General features: G+C 50.5%; 1 protein-coding gene and 1 long non-coding RNA gene across 4 annotated transcripts in view; one reads left to right on the top strand and one right to left on the bottom strand.

Annotated features, from left to right (window-relative positions):
- LOC107182328 overlaps positions 1-7372 on the bottom strand; it is an 11189-nt gene extending 3817 nt beyond the window's left edge. Inside the window, exon 1 of the long non-coding RNA XR_001513054.1 lies at positions 6838-7372. This is a non-coding gene — a long non-coding RNA (uncharacterized LOC107182328). The remainder of the gene's footprint in view (positions 1-6837) is intronic.
- Positions 1-10157, top strand: part of HLF (hepatic leukemia factor) — a 46504-nt gene extending 36347 nt beyond the window's left edge. Inside the window, exons 3-4 of one of the 3 annotated variants that reach the window (XM_006753164.2) lie at positions 2486-2706; positions 7855-10157. In XM_006753164.2, coding sequence (XP_006753227.1) covers positions 2486-2706; positions 7855-8070 — 437 coding nt within the window. In that variant the 3' untranslated portion in view covers positions 8071-10157. Of the gene's footprint in view, positions 1-2485; positions 2707-2916; positions 3966-7851 lie in introns of those variants that run through there. The other 2 variants (XM_006753163.2, XM_015560792.1) reach the window with 2 other exon arrangements.
- The last annotated feature ends 209 nt before the right edge of the window (positions 10158-10366 follow it).

Raw genomic sequence — 10366 nt, 5'->3', positions numbered from 1 at the left:
AATGCCGAGGAAGGCTCTGCCTGACTGGGAAGTGGTCTTATCAGAATGCCCAGGGATGGACGTCGGAGGCCAGCTCGCCAAGGGCCACCGTTAATGAGCAGCACTCTTTGTAGAAGCTGGACTCTGATGTAGGGACCACGGTGAGGGGGGTGGGCATGAAACAGATCAACCACGAAAGACCATGAGTTCTGGTAGAGGAGGGTGTGTGTAAAGCTTAACATTTATAAAAAAATAAAGGAGAACATTTTACTACTTTTAATATAGCATAACAAACAGAATACTGAGGTACTAGGGAGGAAGTCAAAGTAACTTGGAGCCATTCGATTTAGGAAACACTAGTTAAGAGAGGCTTGCAGAGGGTAGGAGAAGCGTGTGCACGCCTGTGTGAGTGTGCGTGCGCTGGGGGAGGAGTGGGGAGGTGGTCATAGAGACGGGGCACCGGGTAGCTATGTTATTAAGTTCAAAGAGAAATTCCAAAGGGAAAATAAAAGCCCTGTTTGACTCAGACATGGTTCGTTTTCTGAGGCGATGTCAAGAGGCACGAGATCAAATCCAGCTCGACACGGTCCAATACAGAGCCCAGCTCAGCCTGGCTAATGCCACATCTCCATCCTCTGCCAACGCCTGGGGGGCCCTTCGCTTCCCCTTTGGCAAACAGGAGACAGAGGGAGCTCAGTGCAGAGCAGGGGCTGGAAGGTCACCCAGAACATTCGTTTTGCAAGCTCCCCACCCGGCCTTTCCAGGAGACAGACAAGCCCAGTTTCACAGTTTTGCTAGAATGCAAGCCCCTGGCTGCGCACTTCAACCTGGGGTGAGTTTTAATGAAAGCTGCAGGGTACACACACGCTGCCCAGCCTCTGGCCGTGAGGAAGAGGAGGGGACGGACCGAGCAGAGCTGAGCCGTGTCCACTCCTTTATCCTCTGGGCCTGAAAGGAACGATTGAAAACTTCAGGCGAAACTAGAAGTAAGATTCAGAGCTCCCCACATACACAGTGTGGTCCGTTAGGAAGTTCATTTCACCAGTGAGACGCGCTATGAAACTCAGGAACCCTGCTGTCCAGTGGAACCAGTGCGTTTCCGGGGGTTAGCCTGTAGGACCTTCAAGTGGAAGTGAGGCCGTCTCCATTGTGTCCTTCCTTCTTCGTTAGATGTTCCTGGAGCCCGTCCCCGGGGCCCATCGTCGGCGTGCGTGCGTGGGTTATCACAATGGCCTGGGAGCTGGTCTCCCACCCCAGCCTTGCAGCCTTCAGTCCATCCCTCACGCCACCTGAGTCTTCTCTCCAAAGCTCAGCTCTGTGCCCCACTTCAGTGCTCAGAACCCTTCACCGATGTCAACTCGGGGCTTTTATACCACCCCACTGCCCACCTTCCTGCTCCTAGTTCTCTGACCCCTCGCCCCTCCACGTGTGCTCTGATTCAGTGCTGCAGCCACCAAGCCTGCCTGTGGCTCCTCAGAAACGTAACCGTCTGTCTTGTGTTTATGCCCAGATTCCCTTTCCGGGCTAACTATCTTTTGTCTCAAGATGCGGCTATGCCAGGTGTCACCTCTAGGAAACGTCCCCTAACCTCCCTGTTATGCACTGCTGCCCACGCACTGCTGCCCACACTCTGGACACACGTGAGGTTGGCATCCATTTGGGCACCGTCACTGTGTCCTCACTGGCTAGTTATTGGTCTGGTTCCCTGATTTGCCTGGAAAACCTTGAAGGTAACAGTCATATATTTCTAGCCATTGTACCTGTAGCACCTGGCATGGAGCTGATACATGGATGTGTTGCAAAAAAAGAATGAACACAGGTGTTTGTTTGTTTTTTAATATATTTTTATTGATATCAGAGAGGAAGGGAGAGGGAGAGAGAGATAGAAACATTAATGATGAGAGAATTATTGATCGCCTGCCTCCTGCACGCCGTCTACTGGGGATCCAGCCCACAACCTGGGCATGTGCCCTGACAGGGAATCAAACCCTGACCCCCTGGTTCATAGGTCTACCACCAACCCCTAAGCAATGCCGGCTAGGCTAAACACAGGTATTTTTTAATTTCGTTTGTGACCATGTGTTTGTGGGCCTTGGTTGTGCACGATCTGAGTAAAGTCCTGCTCAGTGGTGCTCCCAGGAACATGGTGGGGATGAGTAAGATGAACAGGGTTAGGGGCGGATATCAGTAACATGCAGACCTGTCACTCACCTTGAAGCATCACCAAGCTGTGTCTACTGGGTCTCCCTAGGGCAGTGGTTCTCAACCTTCTGGCCCTTTAAAGACAGTTCCTCATGTTGGGACCCAACCATAAAATTATTTTCATTGCTACTTCATAACTGTAATGTTGCTACTGTTATGAATCATCATGTAAATATCTGATATGCAGGATGGTCTTAGGCGACCCCTGTGAAAGGGTCGTTCGACCGCCAAAGGGGTCGTGACCCACAGGTTGAGAACCGCTGCCCTAGGGTGTTGATGAATTGAAACTCCCGTGTTGTTCCAGGTCAGCTGTTGCCGGCGAACCGCAATACACCGAGTCCCATCGATCCCGACACCATCCAGGTCCCGGTGGGTTATGAGCCGGACCCGGCAGACCTCGCCCTGTCCAGCATCCCTGGCCAGGAAATATTTGACCCTCGCAAACGCAAGTTCTCCGAGGAAGAACTGAAGCCGCAGCCCATGATTAAGAAAGCTCGCAAAGTCTTCATCCCCGAGGATCTGAAGGTAAATTGGAACTGGTGACCAGGCCGTGGGCAGGTAGGGAGTGGGAGGCTCGAGAGGCGGATTAAAAGGGTGACCCTGGGAAGATCACACAAGCTGGCGAACAAAGGACTCTTGCTTTCTGATCCTATTTCTTGGCATGTGACTCTCAGCAAGTTGCTTCCTCGCTGGGTGTCTTCTGAAACGTGCCTTTCATGTCTCCATAATGCCCAGAAAGGAGGAGGAGCGATAAAATGTTGGAGATATTTGCAGCCCATGAAGGAGGCAGTCTGCAAGGAAACACATGAAAGGCCAATAAAATCAAACTATAACCTTTCAAGGTTGGAAAGAGAGAGAAATCACTGGGGAAGGGCATCTTGGCCTCCCAGCCTTCCAAGGGAAATTCCCTGTGGGGATTGATTGGTTGATAACTAATTGCTGTCCTTTCCCGGAGGGCCTCGGGGAACAACAGCTGGAGACAGGACCCCTCTCCACATGGCCAACCTTGGGTGACCAGGGCGGGATTTTGTTAAAGAAGCTGGTGGGTTCCTGACACTATTTCTTTTAATGTTCACTCTGGACCTCAAATAATGATCACTTGAATATCTCAACAAAAGGTTAATTCCAAGTTGGTTTTTCTCTGCTGTGTTGAAGGGACACATTATTTATAAAAGAACATAGGTTTATCTTGGGAAGTCAGATGCAACTTAAAATTATTCTGACACATTTAATGAACTTTAGGGAGGGAATTCTTTAAAATGTTGCATGTCCACTGGCATTAAATTAGAACCACTTTTGATTAGCTGTTGCTTAGACTTGTGTGTTTATGCCTCATTCCAAGCATATGGACAATGAAGATATGATTATCTACATTCAAGGTATTGGCACCAAGCGTAATCCATTAACCCTTTCCTAATGTCTGACCCCCATCTCTCAGGCCTCAGTCTAGTTCAGATGGAGTGTGGCTCCTTGGCTGGGAAATGGGAGTTTGGGGCGTGTCCTGGGACTGACTTAGACTCGTTACCTCTACTTTTCCATCCAGAAAGAGCATTGGAGAGGAAGTGTCTGGCAGATTTGAATCACTGCCGTCATCTCCGTACCTGGAGGGATGCAGAATTGTCAGGGCTGAGCAGACCTCGGAGATTCACTAGACCAAGTTACCATTTTGTAGTTGAAGAAATGGAGAGGCAGAAAGTGAGATAGGCGAGCACTGCTCACTGCTAGGTAGAGCTGGGGTTCTCAACCTGTGGGTCGCGACCCCTTTGGCGGTCGAACGACCCTTTCACAGGGATCGCCTAAGACCATCCTGCATAGCAGATATTTACATTACGATTTATAACAGTAGCAACATCACAGTGATGAAGTAGCAACGAAAATAATTTTATGGTTGGGTCACAACATGAGGAACTGTATTTAAAGGGCCAGAAGGTTGAGAACCACTGAGGTAGAGGAAAGCCTAGCCTGGTCCCTGAGTCTTCTAGCTTCCAAACAGGTCACTGTAGCACGTTGCCCTGACAGGGGCTCCTCGGGGACAGACCAGTAGCTGTCCCCCTGAGAATCAGAAAGTGCATAGTAAAATACCAGAGATCTAACCTGGCCAGGGAATTGCTGGTTAGCCTACGACGGGGTGTGAAGGGGCACCATCGGGTTAGGTCCTTGGGCGAGTAGGTATCTTCTTTGGACTGGATGGTTTCTCTCATCTTGTGCGCTTAGCCGTCCGGCTGTGTTTCAGAGCTCATCTCTTATACTAAAACCCAGGAACCTGTGCTGCGTGGATTTCCTTTTGAATGGAAGGTAGTTTGAAAGGATGCTGCCGAGTAAGAGACGTAGCTCCCAGCCAGACCTTCGTAGGGTCTCCAAATTTACAAGGTCAAAGCAGAGGGCAAGCCTACCTAACATCCCAGGTAACCTTGGCAACAGAGAGGCCACGTGGAAACCTTCTGGGCTGGGATTCTGCATCTCACTGTTGTCAGAGCCAGGCCTGACCTTTTCCCGCAGCAGGTGGGAGTGGGCAGCGACATCCTCCTGCCACGTGTCCTTGGATTTCTCCAGTTGGGAGGAAGCCTCGGGCCACAGACCATGTGCTCGTGGGAAGCGGGAAGCTCTGAGCTTGGGTGGGTGGGAGACCCGACTGTGGCCCCAGCACTGGATGAGCAAACGTACTGAGTGAACCGGCCTTCCCCACCGCTGCCCGCGCTTCCTCCCTTGAGCCATGCGTTGGGTCAGCATGCGTCCCCTGGGAGGGTGAAGGGGTGGCACACTGGGACTCCCAGCCGAGACCCTGATCACTTTGATATCTTCATACTTTGCAGCACCCATTCATTCACTTGACACATATTTTTCACTTGAGACGGAGAAGTTGGTTGAGTGAACTGCTGACTCCCGGGGCCCTGTGATGCTGGTGTGTGCCAAGCCCTGTGTCGGGCTGGGGATGCGGAGGTGAATTGGTCCTGGCATTGTTTCTTACCCTCCAGGCACTTCTAGTCTGCTGACAAGGGATGCTGGCCTGGTCGGAGGAGGGGGCATCAGGAAGATGATGGGAGAGGACTGAGGGGTCGGTCCTTGCTGGGTGGGGGTGACCGGGCAGCTAGGTGGCATCTGCCCCTGGGGGCGGAGGAGAAGGGGACAGGGGATGTGGTGCCAAATGTATCAGCCCCTCAGTCTCCTGCAATACAAAGGGCGGCAGCCTGGCTTTTCTCCACCAGGACAGCCCTGCATCATCCCTGCCTTCTACATCCTCCCTCCATTCCTGTCCCCATTCGTCGCCTTTCCTAACCCATCTCCAGGTGTGGACAGGGGAGGCTGGGGGTGTAACCGCCTCAGAGGTGAGAGCTCCCAGAGACAGAGAAGTTGGTTGAGTGAACTGGTGACTCCCTGGGCCCTATGATGTGGTCACAAACCAAGTCCATGGCCTACACCCCATCTGTCCCCCCAACACACACAGCTTCTACAGTATCCCAGGGGGTGATTCTCACGTCCTTCTGCACCTCGTGGGCGCCTGTTGCCCTGGGTGCAGGTTCGGACACATCCTAAGTCAGCCCCTCTTTTGAATGACCTTGGAAACCACACTCCAAGGAGCATTGAGGAGGGTGGCAGACCTCCTGACACACCAGGGGGAGGGGGGAGTGCGGGGGGGGGTGGAATTGGGGTTTACATCGAAGTAACACAAACAACTGGGGGCTATACCAGAGGCTACACTGGGCCCATTCAGCCCTGGGAAGCCTTTCACTCCCCCAGCTCCTCCCAGCCTCTCTCATCCACTGGCCCTCTGCTTCCTCCAGCCCCCTGCTCCCTTTCGGAAGCAAAATAACAAATCCCACCAACAGCCGTTGCACACCTGCCCAAGCTAACTCCTCTCTAAGGACAGTTCTGGTAGCAGCCAGTACGAAGGTCTTTTGTTTTCCCAGTTTGTTACATATCATCATGAAATATATAGAAAGCTGAGAGCGCTTTGTAAATAAAAGTCCAGCTTGTGAAAGCCACAGAGGTGCCTGCACACGCTGTCCGTCTCACACCTTCTGTCCTTGATTAGGGCGAGTGTCTGCTGAGGGTAATGGGCAGGTATGGAGGCGGGCCACTGACCTTGGACCTGGCTTACAGCCTTGGCCCAAACCCATGTGACCTTGTCCAGTGCCAGCTGCCCCTTGGAATCCTGGGGGAGGGTGAGAACTGGCCTCACCCACTTACTCTGGGTGGCATGTAACTGCAGGTTTTGGGCTTGCCAGGATCCAGAGCGATTTGCTCTTGCCAGTTGTTGAAAAGAGGGGTGGGGGCAGGGGGAGTGGCAAAATGCACCAGGTGGCACCATAGATCAGTTGGAAGGTCTATAAGAAGGCTTGCCAGGAGTGTTAGTCTTCCCAGGAGTGTTTCCCTTTCTTCTGGCAGGAGGAGTCGGGAGAGGGGAGGGGGAAGAAGGGACCGCTTTCTTGTTGACCACAGTTAAACATTACTCAGGCTAATTGATGCGCAGAGACCCGTGAAACAGGAAATCAGGGTAAATTATTTAAATGCTAGCCACCACTATGAGTATGTTGATGTGGTGGCAGGTAGAAATTTGGTGGGTTTTTCTCAATTTCTGTTTTTAATTGCCAAAATGTGCATGCCCATTATGTCATATGCCAACAGTTCAGAAGGATATAAACTAAGAAGCTATACCCTCCCTTGAATCCTCCTCTGAAGGCATCACTTTTCACAGCTTGGCATCAATCACTCTGGGCCTCTTTGTACGGATACGTAATATTGTGATTTTTTTTTAACCAGAGTGGGATGAGGCCACACACATTTATCTACAGATTATTGTTGTTTCCACTCACATCATGATATATCATGGACATCTTTCTGGTTCGACTGGATTATCATTGTTAATAGCTGCAGAGTATTCACCATCATTATTTAGTTATCAAATCTCTTACCAATAATTACGTTCCCCTCCCCACTTCTTTCCTGTTGCAAACAGTGCCGCAGAAAACATGGCGCCTGTGTCTGTGCACACGCATGCAGGTTGCTGCAGGAGGAGACGTTAGAGGTGGAGTAGCTGGATCAGTAGTACGTGCATTGAAGTAGTTGACAGATATTGCCCAGTTGCCTTCCAGCAATATTGTATCAACCCTAAGTCCAAAAGCTTATGAGGCTGGGCCAGAGTGGCTCAGTGGTTGAGCCTTGACCTATGAGCCAGGAAGTCATGGTTAGATTCCCGGTTAGGCAGCTGGTTAATGATTCTCTTTCATCGTTGATGTTTCTATCTCTTTCTCCCTCTCCCTTCTTCTCTGAAATCAATAAAAACATGTATTTTTTTAAAAGCATATGAGTGCCCATGGAAGAGAAGGGTTCGAAAAATAACGATTTCAGCAAAAAGAGTGGAGAAATCTGGAATGCCATTTAGGGTGTGCGGGGCGCCCCTTGCTTTCTCTCAGCCTCAACCTCTCCTCCTGGGGCACATGCCCTGCTGGGCAGAGGGTAGGAGCGTGTGGTGACAGGCCGGTCCCAGCTAAGGGAGCCATGGCCCACGGACTCCACTCAGGGCTGCTGAGACTGTCAAGGAAGGAGCCACAGGTTAAGACTCCTGGGCTGGCGCCTGGGCGCAACCCCAAGGCCCACCAGCCGCCCAGCGGGCCCTCAGCTCTGCCGAAATCTAATATCTTGTTTCCTTTCCCTTCTGCACCTCCCGAGCAGGATGACAAGTACTGGGCAAGGCGCAGAAAGAACAACATGGCAGCCAAGCGCTCCCGCGACGCGCGGCGGCTGAAGGAGAACCAGATCGCCATCCGCGCGTCCTTCCTGGAGAAGGAGAACTCGGCCCTGCGCCAGGAGGTGGCCGACCTGCGCAAGGAGCTGGGCAAGTGCAAGAACATTCTGGCCAAGTACGAGGCCAGGCACGGGCCCCTGTAGGACGGTATGGAGGGGGCTGGCCTTGGACTAGATGGACACTGCGTTTCCCGTATGACAGCACCCCACCCCACCCGCCCTTCCCATCATCAGCACTTTACCGAGGCATCAATCAACACAACTGACTCCCGCTGTGGCGTGTGCGCGCTGGGCGCACGGGCTTGAGCGCGCCTGTGGCCAGCGGTGTGCGTTCCTTTGCACTTGCCATTTCCAGAGAACCCGCTCATCCTCTTTCAGGTCCCCAAACAGAAAGGTGCCATGTTTATACTGGACTATGGAGACCTCCGGCGGGGTTTCCTGCCCCTCTCCTCCTCCCCACTCCTGCCCTTTCCACGCGGCTTCGTGGTCGCTCTTCCCTGCTCTGCTAGGACCCTGTGTTTGGATCCACCCACCTAAAGGGCCCTGGGAGAACAGGAGCTCTCAGTTTTCAAGACCCTGCTGTAAGTTACCATGCCAACACGGTGCACAAAAGAGCCCAGCACTACTGTGTGCCCTCTTCAGTTGTAGGTCGCTTTCTTCATCTTTTCAGTTTGAATGATCATCGTCTTCGCATTGAAAGTGCTGTTTAGATTAATTAGATCCCATATTTACTCACCGTGCTATCTACTAAGTTTCCTTTTCATTCTCCCCCCCCCCCATCCGTAAGAGTACTCTCATAGACCACAGAGTGTGTTTTTGCACTGTCTGTACCTAAAGCAATAATCCTATTGTACGCTAGAGCATGCTGCCTGAGTATTACTAGTGGACGTAGGATATTTTCCCTCCCTGAGAATTCCACCCTCTTTTAAAAAACAAAAATGACAGCAATGCATTTGAGCATGCCCAGAACATCCCCACCCAGGACAGGGAAGCAGAGGGAAGTGGCAGGTCTGAGAAGGAAGGGCTCCTTCATCAGCATAGGAGCCAAAAAAAAAAAAAAGTGCATTTTGGGAATGGCTTTTGGACATGGATATGTTTGGTTTTGTTCTCTCCCTTCTCCCATAACCCTCCCCCCATACCCCACTTTTATAGTTAACTTTTTCCATAGCCCTCTTGATATTCCCAGCAACTCCATTAAGATTCAGTTTCCCCCGTTTTTTGTAATATATATATTTTTGTGACTTCTACCTGGCTGTTTTTAAACATCAGTTACGTTAATGAGTTGGTGTTTTGTATGACCCCTTTTCCTAGCGGTGCCCTTTTCGAATGCTTCATAAATTAATGATTCTGGAGCCTACGGCTCTTATCCTGTTTGCTTTTGAACGTGTGTGCTTTTATAACATGGACCTTCTGAGAAATGAATGTAAAAGACACTGGTGTATCTCAGAGGGGGATGGTGTTGTCACAAACTGTGGGTAATCCAATCAGTTTAACTGTTTACTATAGACCCAAAGGAGAGATTATGAAATTGTCTAATGTTTATACAGAGTAATTATAGGAAGCTCTTTTTTTGTACAGTATTTTTCAGATATAAATACTGACCATGTATTTTGGAAGACATATATTATATAGAGCAAAGAGAAAAGGATAACTAGTCCATGTTTTGAAATTATATAGCAAAAATATATATATATATATTCGTCAGCGTTGTACAGAGAAGGGCTTGGGGGTTTTGATGTCTCTAATATTGTAAGCCTATCACTGACACATCAGCATGTTTTCTGCTTGGAAATTTCACAACAGTATGGAGGCCCGCTGTGCTGAATCCTGCTCTAACATATAGAAGGAGGTGTCCTGTTTCCTAGTTGGTCTCAGAAAGAAGTCAGTGAACGTCACCCAAAAGCACAAAATGGATGTTAGTCAAATATTTATTGGATGCTACCGTGTTTTTTAGGGGAAGCATCTGCCACAAAAATGTTCACTTCAAAACGATGACTTCCTGGACTGGAATATCACCGCACACCCCCGCGCGGAGCTCAGTCCTTCCCGTGGGCACGCGCGTCGTAGGCAGTTGGCGGTCGATATCGGTGCTATGTGTGACTTATGACTTGATGGATGTTCTGACTTTAAAGATAGTTCTTCCGTTTTGCTCAGTTGTGTCATGTCAAGAGATTCTGCTGTTATTACAAAGAAACACTTTGTGCTGGATTAAAACACCCTTTCCTCTGTGAGATTTCCTAGTTTCCTGCGTCTAGAGTACCTGATTCTTTAGGGACCTGGTGGGCTCCTTCCTGGTCAGCCTGCCAGCAGTTGTCTCATGGTGTTAGAGTCTCAGGAAACCCGGCTGGGCGGGTATTCCCACCAGGTATTCATTCGGTCCCAGGCGACAGAGGACAGTGGGAGATGGAAGAGTGTTGGAGCTGAAATGCAGTGCTCAGGT

Source organism: Myotis davidii, unplaced genomic scaffold, assembly GCF_000327345.1.
Source record: "Myotis davidii unplaced genomic scaffold, ASM32734v1 scaffold771, whole genome shotgun sequence".
Classification (NCBI taxonomy): Eukaryota; Metazoa; Chordata; class Mammalia; order Chiroptera; family Vespertilionidae; genus Myotis; species Myotis davidii.
This window is presented reverse-complemented; position numbering and strand designations above follow the sequence as displayed.